At 46.1% G+C, this 14929-nt stretch overlaps 1 protein-coding gene across 2 annotated transcripts in view; it reads left to right on the top strand.

The window, feature by feature from the left end:
- The first annotated feature begins 460 nt into the window (after positions 1–460).
- Positions 461–14929, top strand: part of L3mbtl1 (L3MBTL histone methyl-lysine binding protein 1) — a 35985-nt gene continuing 21516 nt past the window's right edge. The window contains exons 1-7 of one of the 2 annotated variants that reach the window (XM_036185120.1): positions 461–516; positions 4107–4252; positions 4577–4794; positions 5061–5193; positions 5386–5536; positions 5710–5827; positions 6683–6764. In XM_036185120.1, the coding sequence (XP_036041013.1) occupies positions 4117–4252; positions 4577–4794; positions 5061–5193; positions 5386–5536; positions 5710–5827; positions 6683–6764 (838 nt within the window). In that variant the 5' untranslated portion in view covers positions 461–516; positions 4107–4116. Of the gene's footprint in view, positions 517–4106; positions 4253–4576; positions 4795–5060; positions 5194–5385; positions 5537–5709; positions 5828–6682; positions 6777–14929 lie in introns of both variants that reach the window. The other variant, XM_036185121.1, reaches the window with a different exon arrangement.

Genomic DNA, 14929 nt, shown 5'->3' with positions numbered 1-14929 from the left:
AGGCTGGCATGGCTGGGGTCCTTCATGCCAGGCAAGCTCAAGGCCAGACCTGCATGGTGCCAGGCTTCCTTGCTCTTGCTGTGCGTGCTCTTCACCCGTCCTTGCAGAGTTGCCCAAAACTCCTGAAGTCCCCTTCTCCAAATGTGGGACCCAGGTGTATGCAGGGGTGCGCCTTGCCTGGTACAGACCATTCAGCTGGAGGTCCATCAGGCTGGGTGCTGCTCCAGGCTCCGTGTTTCCCAGAATACTGTAAGAATCTCTACCCACTTCTCCTGAGAAGCTAGCGGGTCCCGTGGGGAAGCGGCAATTAAGCCTGCCTGCATCCCACCCCCGGGTTCCGACCCAAAGCAAAGCAGCAACATGGGTCCGTGGCCGCTCAGACTAGGCGGCTAAGGAGCTCCGCGTTGCGCTTTGCAGGGAACGCCCCCCCCCCCCCCCCGCGCCCGTGTGCGCAGGCGCGCGCCGCACCGGGCTCCCACGGTCACTTGGCGCGGGCTGCACCCGCTAGCCTTGCAGGTAAGCACGGGTCGGTGGGCTCGGGCTGGGTGCTCCCAGAACATGACACCCGGGTCCCAGCCGGCCAGCACGGCGAGTGCTGGTGTCCTGTGGGCCCCGCCCCAGGTCCTTTCCCAGCGCCTGCCGCACCGACCACTGGCTGGGGAGGTGGCTCCGCAGACCAAAGGATGGGCGCTGCCTGTGGGGGCTGCGGGATGCCGGGCGAGCAAGCCCACGGGCACTGCTATCTGCATCCAGAGCGGCGGGGAGGACAGAGGCTCGGCCTTGCAAAGAGATGTAATCAATTAAGAGTTTCCATTAATGAGAGGGTGTGGAGGGCGAGTTTGGGGTTTCCACAGGCCATTTGGCAAACTTTCCACTGTCATTAATTTTCAATATTTTTAACAGAAAATGAGATTTAAAAAAAAAAATGGCTATGAAGCGGGAAAGAAAAAGCTAAAGAATTCCGCCATTTTGGCGTTTAAAAAAAGTAACCCTTCTGCAGAGCGTATGGATCAGTGACCGCCCCGCCCGCGACTGTCTGCATTAGTTAGTCTGGGGAGGCTGGTGGCGGGTTTGGACACTCCAACCGCTCAGGGCCTCTTCCACCCGCTAGCTAGCGTTATGTTGCAGCTTTGGCGGGAGCGAGCTAGGGGACCCTCCCCAAGTTCTGTGTGCCTCCAGCACTATCTCCCCTCTCCCCAACACTTACCACCAGGGCATTTATTGGGTGTCTACTGTATACAAGCCCTCAAAGGGCTCTGGGTGGAGTGTGTGTGGAAAGCTTGACAGACAGCAAGAGACAGCAGTGTGGACACATTCAAAAAATTTTTTATTGAACATCTCTGTGCAACTACCCTCGTTTTAAGTAGGGTTCCCTGGAAACACAGATTTAAGTGTAGGTTTGTGGGAGTAGCCTTGTGAAGCCAGCAAGATGGAACAGAGATGGTAAAATGCTGGTAGACTCTCAACAGAGGCCTCAGCCTGTGGAGCAGGACGCCCTAAACCTGAGACAACCCTGCAGAGATGCCTTGAATGAAGGTAAAGGGATGGGGCTTTTGTAGCCCTCTGTCACCTGATCATCTAGAGCTGACTTGGGGAGAGAACATATGAATGAGAGTACCCTGGCCAATTCTGGAGAACCTGAGGCTGATGGCTGACAGTTGTCTCCCTTAGTCTCCAGAAGGGGGGCCTCCTCTGACTCCTCCCATCGCTGCAGGCTTTGCTCACACTGGCACTGGATTTCCTTTGCCCTCCCAACCTGTAATTGTTTTGGTGTGCCAGTGCTCCACTCTTTTCTCTGCATTCCCCTCTATGTCCTAAATATCATTTGTGTACAACAACTTTCAAATATGTCTCCAGCTCCACCCTCATCCTTTATCTTTAAGGTATAAGCCTCATGAGAGCCCTTTGTCTTGATAGCACCAGTGTCCCCAGAGCATAAAGCAATGCTGGCACTTCATTGGTTCTCCAGGACTTGCTGAGAGCAGACAGCAAGCCCAATCAGAAAGGGCATCTTCAGCTGCTTCTCTGAGACACATGGGACTGGCTTTTGAAAGAGTTCTTTGAATAAGCAGCCACTCTTCATGATCGTCAGTATTTTAAATAAAAAATTAAAGTGATACAAAGGCATGGGTGGAGAGATGGCTCAGGGTTAAGAGCACCTGTTGCTCTTGCAGAGGCCCCAGGTTCAGTTCCCAGCACCGACATAGTGTCTGGCAACCATCTGGAACTCCAGTTTCAGGGGGATCAGAAGCCCTCTTCTGGCCCCAGCAGGTACTGCATGCACGTGGTGCACAGACATACATTCCAGTAAACACAACTGTACATATAAAATGAAAGTCAATATCTCTAAGTTGTAAAAAGCAAAAGAAATTGGATTGAAATTTGGGGAATTCTGGATTATAAATTCATCTTGTTTGGGTTGAATGCTTCTTAAATTAGGTCACATATCTGACCTTATCTGTTTATACCATGGCTTTATACTTGCAATGATAGACATCTGTAATGTATTCCATTTTAGGGAGGAAACTCTTGGAAATAAATGAGCACACAAGAACAGTAAGAAAGAGAGAGAGGGAGGGTGGGCACAAGACAGCAGCCATTGCAACCTGATTTTGCAAGTGGGCAGTGTCCATGGTATTGGTTAGAAGCTGCCAAACAACCTGGAGTGTCTGTCTAAAGGGAGAGGATTTCTATTTGTCAAAGACTTGCTGGTTTCACTAACCTCACAGCCAGCATTCACCAAAGCCCCTTCAGGTAGGTGCCATTACCACCTTTATTTTATTTTACAGTTAAGAAAACTGAGGCTCACTAGGCAGTGGTGGTGTATGCCTTTAATTCCAGTACTCAGGAGGCAGAGGCAGGCTGATCTCTGTGAGTTCGAGGCCAGCGTGGTCTAGAGAATGAGTTCCAGGACAACCGGGGCTACACAGAGAAACCCTCTCTCAAACAATAAACAAAAAAGGCAAAGAAAAGGGGGCTGGAGAGATGGCTCAGAGGTTAAGAGTACTGGCTGCTCTTCCAGAGGTCCTGAGTTCAATTCCTAGCATCCACATGGTGGCTCACAGCCATCTGTAATGAGATCTGGTGCCCTTTTCTGGCCTGCAGGGATGCACACAGACAGAACACTGTATATATAATAAATATCCCATGTGTTTTTTTAAAAAAAGGCAAAGAAAAGAAAACTCAGGCCCAGAGTGGGAAAGCTGCTTCTCTGGAGTCACAGGTGAAAATGTGGAGAAGCTGAGCATCTAACTCAAGACTCTATCCTGGACTCAGCCTCATGCTCCTTCCTTACCATTTAAACCAGGGCTCCTAAGGGACAGCTGAGTAGCAATCATGCTACAGAATACTATTCTCTCTCCTCTCCTCCCCTCCTCTTCTCCATCCCCCAACCCCTCTGCTGCTGGATTTGAACACAGGATTCATGCATGCTAGTTAAGTGCTTTGCCAATAAGCTTATACCTCCAGCTTCTGGACCTTGTGCTGACTGGGTTTTCATATGCTACCCTTTTGCTATTCAGGTACGTGCATTTGTTCAAGAGAGTCTTCCACCGAGGCATTATACCCCTCTTTAAACTAATCATTCACGGCTATGTTTGGGTTTGGTGAGAGTAGTGTACAGGGAAACACAAAAGAACAAGATGAGGAAAGATGTCACTTCTACAAGGACCAACCCTGTTTGGATGGAGTAGAATATGGTACCTGAAGACTTTGAGTTTTCAAAGAAAGGGAATGGAAGTTGGGGCTCAAGAAAGAGATTATTTGGACTTAGCCTGGGCTTTGTCACTGGCCAAAACAACCTTGGCCTGAATCATACTCCCTCTAAGCCATTTCTGTACACACTGTGTATGGTACCCTCACACATGCCATTACGCCCATCCTCGCAAATAATGGGCAGGGGAAGACGCAGGGCCTGGCCAGAGTTCTGTCAATAACCTGGGTGAAGGCCAGGAGTCAGACCTGTGCTAGTGTCCTAGGACATTCTACTCCTCTCAGAGATGAGACCTTTCTCAGCATGATGCTGATGTGAAAGTGACCAGTTTCTCCTCCAAAAAGCCCCTTCCTTCCCCATCCTCATCATCCTGGTGGCTGTGTTTGATTTGTAGACTCTTCTGGATGGAGGGGCGCACAGAAATGGAGATACTAAGGACACTGAAGGGGTCTTCCACAGGGGAGGTCAGTGTGCACCTGGTGGCCAGAGACAGCACAGGTTCCCATCCTCACCTACCTGCAACTGCCTTTATTATTCCTAGTAAGTCAAAGTTAGAGGTCTGGAGGTCACATTCTTGCTCCAGAGGGTGTGGGTAGAGGGCAGACAGGGATGACAATTTTCTATCTTTTTATTAATTGTGTTTTGTTTGGTTTTGTTTGCCACAGGGTTTCTCTGTGTAGCCCTGGCTGTCCTGGAACTCACTTTGTAGACCAGGCTGGCCTCGAATTCAGTGATCTGCCTGCCTCTGCAGGGATTAAAGGCATGTGCCACCATGCTCTGCTTTTCACCTGCATACACACGTGTGGCAGGAGGCAGGGTCACCAGGCTCATCTGTGTCCTGTCTTACTGAGTATCTGTTTCTAGCCAATGCAGCCACCCTTGGTATGCCCAGCACTGCCCTGGATGTGTCCTATCCCCGGGAACCAGTCCATGTGGGCACCCTGGAGCGTGTGACTAGCAGCAGTGAACCAGTTACCGCCACCATTATGCCACAGCTAAGCACCGGGCCAGGGACCAATAGCACAGTCAGGCTTCTGGATTGGACAGGGGTTTCCACACCTTCAGCTGGGAGTGGCCTGCGGGTTAGTGTCCAAGAGGATTGGCAGCTGTGGGGCGGGGCATGTGGGTTTAAGGCGGGGCTTGAGGCGGAAAGTCTGAGGGTGGAGGGCGTGGTTTAGTGAGTCATCCAGGGACTGGCTCTGTAGGTGGGGGCGTGGTTGGGGGGAGAGTGGGCGGAGTCTATAGACCTGAAGTGTTGCTGGCAGAGCAAAATAAAGTGTGTGTGACCCAAGGTGGGTGGAGAGCTAGTGTAGAAGTCACAGTCCTCAGAATTTTCTGCATCTTCCAGTTCCGGATAAGCGAGTACGCGCCACTGAATATGATGGGAGTAGAACGACCACCATGCCCAGAACGACAGCAAGAAGGGCTGGTCAGACATGAAGGTGGCCCTACTGGAGGCGATACAGGCACCCAGCACCCTGGTAGGATCCTACTCCCCAGGGCAATGCGTGGGTAGGTGAGGCTTGAGCTCCCTGAGGACTCTTGGATGGGGATGTAACCGGAGTCAGTCCTAAGTAGAGAAGGCTTGAAGGAGATGGGCTGTAGGGATGTGGGCGGAGCCTGGATGTGGTTGTCCAGGGGTGGGAAGACTAAGGCCCAGTGGGCTCCCACAGAAAATGTCCACCGGAGCCCTCAAGAAGTCACCTCTCGGGAACCCCCAAAGGACGCGAGCTCCCGTGAGTGCCAGACTTGTGGGCCTCAACAAGGCACTGCCCCAGACCTTGGTTCTTCAGGTGACCGCTGCCCTCCGCCTTTTCAGAAGCGGTAAGAACGAGGGTTACAGCCTTTCTCGCCCGGGTTTTAGACCTTAAGGTCCCTTTCCGGCTCCGTGCTTAGGAAAATATGGATCCACTATATACCACAAAATGTATAGGGTTTTGGGTTTTTTTTTTTTATTGTTGTTTTGTTTTTCTCAAATGAGACTGTTCCTTTTGTAGGTCAGTCATAGTAGAAAACTCAGGCTGTACCATCGCTTCTGAGCTCCTAAAACCCATGAAGAAGAGGAAACATAGGGAGTACCAGAGCCCGTCAGAGGAATCGGAGCCAGAGGCCATGGTAAAAAGAGGGGCTCGGGGGAGAAGTGTGAAGCTGGAGCCTCAGTTTTGTAGTCTTCTCAATCCAAGACGGGTGTTGGTGCTCCTGTTGTGACCTACTCCCATATTTTCTGGTTCCATTTTGAATCAGGCATTAGACCTAATTAAAGGAGGGAGGGAAGGAAAGAAGGAAGGTGGGAGGGAGGAAGGAAAGAAGGAAGGAAGGAAGGAAGGAAGGAAGGAAGGAAGGAAGGAAGGAAGGAAGGAAGGAAGGAAGGAATGAATCACTTAGTATATAGCCCAGGCTGGATTTGAACTTACTCAGTAGATGTGACTGGCCTTAACCCCTATCTTTCTGCCTCTACCTCCTGACCACACCTCCTACAAATCACTCTCCTAATTTTCTGTGGCTCCCATCCTGGCCTGGTGTCAAGGTTCCAGCACACACAAGGGAACTGGCACTCTAAGTAGATGTGTGGCCATGGAAAAAGAAACCTCTGGAGTCTAGTACTGAAATGAGAGGTCAAGAAACACAGGGCTGAAGCTGTAGATGCAGGAAGGTTCTCTGAGGCAGGTAAAATCAGCACAGAGCAGATGTTTATATACTCAGTTTCCCCATCTGGGAATGAAAGTTGTAGTCAGGCCGTGTGACAAGGATACATGTGTGTACTCACATGAATCCATACCTCCCCCAGTGGTCCAGACTCAAGCAATGACTGACTGAAAGAGCAGACATCTTGCAGTGCCCTAGAGGAAACTCTTTCGATTTCGGGCATAACACTGGACCAGAGAGCCAGGCAGGGGCCAGGGATCAGAGGCTAAACTTACATCCCAACCCATGAGGACAGGAAGCTGGAGTCAGGCTTTCTTTCTGCAGAAGCAAGGAGAAGGAAAAGATCCAGAGAGACAGCCTACTGCCAACACCCCAGAGAATGAAGAGTGGAGCAGGAGCCAGCTGGGTATGGTGGCCTGTGTGTATTTGTTTACGTAAAGTGTTTATATACTTTTTGGGGTGTGGACTGAAGTGTGGGTCATGGTTGTGGTTGTATATGGTACATGTGAGCACAGGTTAGTGGATGAGAAAGAGACCGAGTGAGACCACTTGTGGTTTGTGCATGACTATATGTTTATTCTTGGGGTTGTTCATCTTGGATTATTCAGCTGTGAGGAGGCCCTACTGGGAAGCCTGGGCTTTGTTTCTGAAGACTTGAGGAGCATGTAGTATTACTTCCCCTTGGTGGTATTGGTAAGCTCACACTTTTTGTTAGCCTGACCTTCCTTTTGGGGCCCCTTTCCTGATCTTCTGGTTCTAAGAAAGAGGCCCTTCCTAGCTAGCTCTCAGGCCTGCTGTTCGTATTTCTACAGTCCCAGGGGACAGCTGTCAGCTGGATAAGCAGAGCTTATCATGCTGGTAACCATATATGGAGCAATTTTATGTCTTCCTCCCCAAACACTTAAATTTATCAACACAGGGCCTGAATTTATTTATCTTTTATTTGTAGTTTTATTACATTTGTCTATTGGGGGGAGGCACATGTGCCTCGGAGCCTATTGGAGGTCAGATGACAATTTTCCGGAGTCAGTTCTCTCCTTCCACCACATGGGTACTGGGGATCAATGATTGGTCATCAGGCTTGGTAGCAAGTGCTTTTACACACTGAGCCATCTTGCTAGCCTGAGACTAAGGTTATTAATCACTGTGTCTTGGACATTTAGCCTACAGCCTGGTATAGAGTGGGTTCTCAAAGAATGCCTGTTTGGTGGGTGAATTGTGCCCACCAGTGGTCATCCCCACAAACCACCTTTATCCCCCTCCCCCAAATAACCAACAGTTTGCTTTCTACATCTAAATTTGCCTGTTTGGGCCATTTCATTCAAATGGCATCATGTGGTGGCAGTGGTGGCACACGCCTTTAATCCCAGCACTTGGGAGGCAGATACAAGTGGATCTCTGTGAGTTCAAGGCCAGCCTGGTTTACAGAGTGAATTCCAGGACAGCCAGGGGTACACAGAGAAATTCTGTCTTGAAAAAAACAAAAAACAAAAATCAAATGGCATCATGCATGTTGTCCTGTGTGGCTGACTTCATTTGCTTTAGCATGGTGGTATCAAGGTCTAGCCATATTTTAGTATCCATGGGGACTTTATTCCCTTTTGTTGAATGACATCCATACTGTGGTTATCCATCAATTGATGGGCATATTGCTTCTATTTTAGATTGTTATGTTCTCTTATCTGAATTATTGTACACAGTTTTGTTTAGATTTATGCTTCGTTTCTATTGGGCATATACGTAGGAGTGAATTTTTCTTTCACATAATAACTCTGTGTTTATCATTGGGATACATTATTAGGCTGTTTTCCAAAGTGGCTATACTGTAGTCTTACATCCCTGACAGAATGTGCAGAATTCTAGCTTATCCCTGTCCTCAACACTTAGTGACATCTCTTTGTTTTTCCCATCTTAGCCATCCTGTGGGGGTGGCATGCTATCTCCCTGTTGTTTGGATTTGTATTTTCCTAATGACTAGTAAGTGATATGTTGGACATCTTTTATGAATTTATTGGCCATTTATGTATTTTCTTTGGAGAAACTCAGACCTTTGCTTATTTTTAAATTGGATGTAAGCAGCTGACTCTATGTTAAAATGCTATAGTGACATACGGAATTGGGAGGGGCCTGAGAATATGAGTGTAGTTCAGTATAGACACCAGCCAGGAATCAACTAACAGGGACTCTCTTGCTTCTCACTTGCTTTCTCTTCCTCTCTTCCTCTGCTTTCTCTTCCTCTCTTCCTCTTCCTCCCCATCTCTTTCTTTCAGAATTCCTTTTGGCTTTTTAGGATGATTTTCTGTTTTGTTTTGAAACAGGGTCTCACTGTGTAGCTCTGGCTGGCCTGGAACTTGCTACATAGATCAGACTGGCCTCAAATTCAGAGATCCATCTACCTCTGTTTCCCTGGTACTGGGATTAAAGATGTGTGCCACCACTCCTAGGCCTTTTGTTTTTTGATTCAGAGTTTCACTATACAACCTAGGTTGGCCTCAAAGGAATGATTCTCCTGCCTCAGCTAAGCACTAAGATTATAAGACATGTACCATCCCATCTGGTTTAGTGAGGTATTTTTGTTTTTTGAGACAAGGTCTTAACCTTTGGCTCCAGCTAGTCTCCAGTTTACAGTCTTCTTGCCTCTGCTCTGCAGATCCTAAGTTACAGACAAAAGCCACCTCACCCAGCTTAGAAATGCATTCTGATTCTTATTTGTTTGTTTGTTTGAGACATCTTCTCGTTTGATAAGCCCAGGCTGGCCTGGGACTCACTATGTATCTCAGGATAACTTTGCCTCTGCCTCTGTAGAGCTGATATTACAGGCATATACTGCCATGCTCAGCTGTAGAGACACTTTTTGACTGAAGCTCCTAATCCAGATATCCATGCCAAATTCTACTTTTCAGAATAATTCCTCAATAGCAGCATGTTCATGAGGGCACTGCGCTCATGACCGAGTCCTCTCTCCCCACTCCACCTGTCTTTTAGACAGGATCTCACTATGTAGTCTTAGATGGCTCATGAATGTTGGCATCCTATTTGCTACATCTTCTCCCTCTATCTCTAGATATTGTCCACTGTGTATGGAGCTGAGCATTCAGAGTGAGCTAGACACTAGGACTCACCTAAGGAGCTCACAGTTGCAGAGATGGATATGTAGACAAGTAGCTATCATATAACAGTATGAAGTTGGGCGGTGGTGGCGCACGCCTTTAATCCCAGCACTTGAGAGGCAGAGGCAGGTGGATCTCTGTGAGTTCCAGGCCAGCCTGGTCTACAGAGTGAGAACCAGGAAAGGCACAAAGCTTTACAGAGAAACCTAGTCTTGAAAACAACCAAACAAAACAAAACAAAAAAACCAACCAAACAAAAACAAACAAAAAGACCCAGTATGATATGTTATATATTACATAATGGTATGTTTTATATCATACAACAGGTATCATGTGAAATATGTAAACACAAAACTGTTTCACAGGACAACTGCCACATGCAGTCAGCCATTTCATGACATGGTACATCCATCTTTTCTCTAATCATATAATGAACACTTGTTGAACATCTACTCCTTGTGAAGCCCTAGCTAGATGATATAGCTGGGTCTGGGTCTTAGAGGGTGAGGAAAAGATAGGAGGATGGGAGAAAATTGTGGAGCAGGATACCCGAGCTAGAGGGTTCAGCCTGTGCAAAGCCACAGAGACAGAGGTGTAGAGGCTCATGGTGAAGCATGAGCAGGAAGGAGTGGCTAGCTCACAGAGGGCTTTCCTGGTTTTGTGTGTGGTGTTGTTCTTTAGTTGGAAATGAGAAGATACTGTAGGACTTTAAAAAAAAAACAAAAACAAAACTCTTTACTTCAGAGATGTTTTGGAAGTGTAATAAGTTTGGAACAGAAAGATCAAGAAGGAGGATCTTGGTCTGGTTCAGAGCAAGGACTCAATAAGGAGAGGTGGAGAGAGACTCAGCAGACACAGGAGTTGGAATCAGCAGGACTGGAGGATTCTGGGGAGTAGAGAAGCACACAGGTCAGTGCCAGTTCTCTGGCTAGATGACTGGATGGAGGTGCCACTGTCTGGGATGCACAGCACCAGAAGGGCCACAAGCTTTGGTGTTGTAGTTTCCAGGTTGGTTTTGACCAGGCTGAGCTTGCCAAGGGCATCTGAGGAAGCAGGAACAAGCAAAGGAACACTTCTGAAAGCCAGAGAGGATCCGTTTTACAGCTGGCCTCTGTGATGCCTTCACACAAATCATGTAAAGATGCCTCTTATTTGCAGACCAGTCAGAAGAGGGCTCCTTCTTCACTGTAGACAGTTAGTTGTAGTTGGACTTTCTTGTCGGAGTTTCTTTTGGGACTGCTAGCCCCCAAATAATGACACAAAGACTTACTAATTATGAAAGTTTGGCCTTAACTTAGGCTTGTTTCCAGCTAGCTCTCATAACTTAACCAGTTTCTATTAATCTACATTTTGCCACATGGCTTTCTACCTCTCCTCTATTCTGTATGTCCGACTCCTTCTGTGTCTCACTGGCATCTCTCATGTGCCTAGATTCATCCCTTCAGTTTCTCTCTCTGCCCAGACATCCAATGTAACCTCTTCTGCTTAGTTATTGGCCATTCAGGTTTTTATTAAACTAATCACAACACATCTTCACACACTGTACAAATATCCCACAACATTTCCCCCTTTTGTCTAAATAAAAAGGAAATGTTTTAACTCTGACATAGTAAAACTATATACAATAAGAACAATTATCAGGTAAGAATTACATTTACAATACTCAGTCCATTTGTATTTGGCAATTCAGAGAAATTACTTTATTATCTATCTCTCTTGATAAGTCCAAAGTTTTACATGTAATGCCTTCTATTATAACTTGTATTACCAATCTAAAAGTATCTTTTTAGACCTAAAAACATTTTCTTAGATGGATGACTTAAGCTTTTATGTCTCTCAACCTTATAAACTTTATATCTCTTTTGTAAGTTTCTTTTTGAACCTGGTAACAAAGAAAACAGTATAACTATCTAATCTTCAACCCCATCAAACACCTGAGTAAGGATATAATATTACCTGAGTAAACAGGAAGTACAGAGAAAACAACTTCCAAAACTATAGAAATGACAGAAACAGCTGGCTGCCTGGACAGTCACCCAAGATTCCTCTGCAACGTTGGGGCATCTATCTTGGGCCTACAGGCCTAGAATATCTGACAGACATTTTTGTGAAGCAGGAAAATTTTGAAGAACTGTCCTACCCTGTCTTGGCAAAGTTTGGCAGTCACCTTCTTTTGTGTCCTGCTTGTCCAGTGTGGACAGCATACTGTAAGCAATTGAGGCAAGGGCAGTTTCTTGCCCAATGGCTGGCTTTGCCACATTGAAAGCAAACTCCATATGGAGATTCTTCAATGCCCATCATCTCTGAAGTAAATTGATGCTGTCATGAAAAGCCTTATGTTATTAAAACATCTTAAATGCTATATTTGGTAAGTCTCTGAAGTGTTGAAAAACATCTCTCTATCTAAAAATGTCTCTGTTTGACCTTGAAAACATACCTAATTTGACTACAAGTTTGATTGTTATAGATAACTACTAACCTGCATTTTTTTTTTTTAAGCTGAGGACCGAACCCAGGGCCTTGCACTTGCTAGGCAAGTGCTCTACCACTGAGCTAAATCCCCAACCATAACCTGCATTTTGAAATTATCCTAAACAGTTTATAATAATAGCTTTCAAGAACTAGAACTTTACATTACATTTTTAAATGAGCCACATAGGTATATTACCTTACAGTGTGTTATAACAAAAATAACCTTAAATTTTTATCAATATACAAAAATACCTTAAACAAGAGTAGAAACATATATACAGCATGTTATAACAAAAATAATCTTAAATTTGTATAAATATACAAAAATCCATACCAATGTAAAATATTTGAGATTGATAGTTACTTTTTAGTTTAAAAGTAGATTTAATAATCTATCCTTTTATCCTGTCATTTCTGTATCACCACTTCTTCTTTTGGAAAATAGATCCTTGAATCTAACCTCCCTTGCTTTTATCCTCCCTTACCATAAGCAGTAACAATTTACAACCAATACCCCTAAACAATGACAAATATCCCAAACCACTGACCCCATCTCTCAGGAATGTAGGCATCATGTTCTTAAAATTACTTCCTGTTATCTGGGGGTGATGGCCTCTTCAGGGGACTCTGAGAAAATTGGGATAATGGTTAAGTCCTGGGAGAGCTAGCTGTATCCATTTGTTGTCTAGTCTCTGTGTATTGGGAAAGTGCAGGGCTTAACTGAAGTCCTGGCTGGATAGTCTGTGAGGCTGGACCATCTCAGCTAGCTGCTTTGAAGTTGTTCTGGATACAAATTGTTGAGGAAACTGCAACAAAGACATTCTGAGAGGCTAGATCACCTGGGCTACTTGTCTCCATTGATGTCTGGTCCTTTTTTTTTCCCCTGAAAACACAGAAACTTTTAAAGGTAACATACATATCTGCATTAACACAAGTATGGAATGTGCAGTGTGCACAAATCACATGAAGATGATTCTCTGTTCCATGTTTGAGCAGGTAAAAGACGTCTGTCAACTTTTTAAGTCCATTTGGATGGTATAATCAAACTGTAATATAAATCTTCATCCTTGCCATATGAAAATATGGCATGTAATAATAAGTCATGAGAACTCTGTAGCTAACAAGATTTATCATGTCTCATCCAGTCTGAGAGCTGTTCCCATGTCCAGGGATCAACTTTATACGTCACCTGTCTTACAGTTTTTCTTGATTTCTTCCTTCATGTCTGCAGCCAAGATTTTCAGGAGGTTTCCCCCAATTAAATCTCATCTTTATTAATTTTGAAGGAATCCATAGCTTTTTGTTTCCTGTGGAAACAAAGGCACACCTCTCCCCAAACACAGAACATTTTTTTGCTTCCATTCTAAAGTTAAGACATTCTTAAAATATTTATATCTCTGGTTTAATTCAGTAGTTTTTCCCACAATCCAATATCTCTCAGCAGCTGCCATTTTTTGTTCATTAGCATTTAAAAAATTTAAAGTGCTATACAGGATCCAGACATCCTGTGTTATATTTCCCATCCTCTTGGGGCTTATTTATTTTATATTACTTTACTCTCTCTTTAAAGACTTTAATTTTTAAACTATTTTTTCTATGACTTTATCCATTTTCTTTTCTTTCTTCAGCATCTAAGCACATTTTCAAGCATCCTGTACCTATTCAGAGGTTTTCTCAGCATGGACTTGACTTTTTGCAGCCTTCTCTGCAAAGTCTGCAGCCTTCTCTGACTATGGGAAACAAACTTTAAATGGTCAGGCACTCCACTGTGTGGCTGGCTAAGCACATGGCGCTGGTGGCTGACTCTGTCCTCTTCAGGTCCACAGGCAGTGGTGGGAGCCACACCTGATTGTCCCAACGACGCCTGACTGTCCCAACCACACCTGACTGTCCCAGCCACACCTGTCCCAGCCACACCTGACTGTCCCAGCCACACCTGACTGTCCCAGCCACACCTGTCCCAGCCACACCTGTCCCAGCCACACCTGTCCCAGCCACACCTGACTGTCCCAGCCACACCTGACTGTCCCAGCCACACCTGACTGTCTCAGCCACACCTGTCCCAGACACACCTGACTGTCCCAGCCACACCTGTCCCAGCCACACCTGACTGTCCCAGCCACACCTGACTGTCCCAGCCACACCTGACTGTCCCAGCCACACCTGTCCCAGCCACACCTGTCCCAGCCACACCTCGCCTAACCATCTCAGTTCTGGGAGGTTGTTGTGTCTGTGCTGCAGTTTGTACCTAGTGCTGAGTAGAGTGCAGGCTGCTCAAGTGCTCAGCTGCACAGCAGGGCCTCTCAAAAGAGCTGCATCTCTGTACACTGCTAGCACTGGGCCTGCTTGGGAGATGGCAGTTACTAAGAAGTCATGTCTGGCTCCATGACTTTTTTTTCAGCTTTCTCGGGCTCTGTGTGGATATACATGACCCCATGTTGGGCGCCAAAGTAGTTGTACTTTCTTGTCAGACTTCCTTTTGGGACTGCCAGCCCCCAAATAATGACACAGAGACTTATTGTTAATTATGAATGCTTGTCCTTAGCTTAGGCATGTTTCCAACCAGCTCTTATAACTTAACCAGTTTCTATTAATCATCTACATTTTGCCACATGGTATTTTACCTCTCCTCCATTCTGTATGTCCAACTGTGTGTCTCAATGACATCTCTCATGTGCCTTGATTCATCCCCTCAGTTTCCCTCTCTGCCACCTAACGTCCCCTGCCTAGCTATTGGCTGTTCACAATGACACATCTTCACACAGCGTGCAAATATCCAGCAGCAGACAGCCACATGGTTTGGCAAGGAACCCAGCCTGCACATCAGCCCCATGCAGCCCCTGGCTGGATGTCAGTGTATAGTATATAGATTGTGCAACCACACAGGGGAGCTTTGGGACTTGCTTGAGCTTGGAGATGAGACTAAAAGCTTACCAGGAGAAAGGATGCAGGAAACTGGAGGGAACAAGGGGCTTGTCCATGGGAGGAA

The sequence above is a fragment of the Onychomys torridus genome, chromosome 4 (assembly GCF_903995425.1).
Source record: "Onychomys torridus chromosome 4, mOncTor1.1, whole genome shotgun sequence".
NCBI lineage: Eukaryota > Metazoa > Chordata > Mammalia > Rodentia > Cricetidae > Onychomys > Onychomys torridus.
The sequence above is the reverse complement of the archived record's forward strand: the minus strand, read 5'-3'. Positions and strand labels throughout refer to the sequence as shown.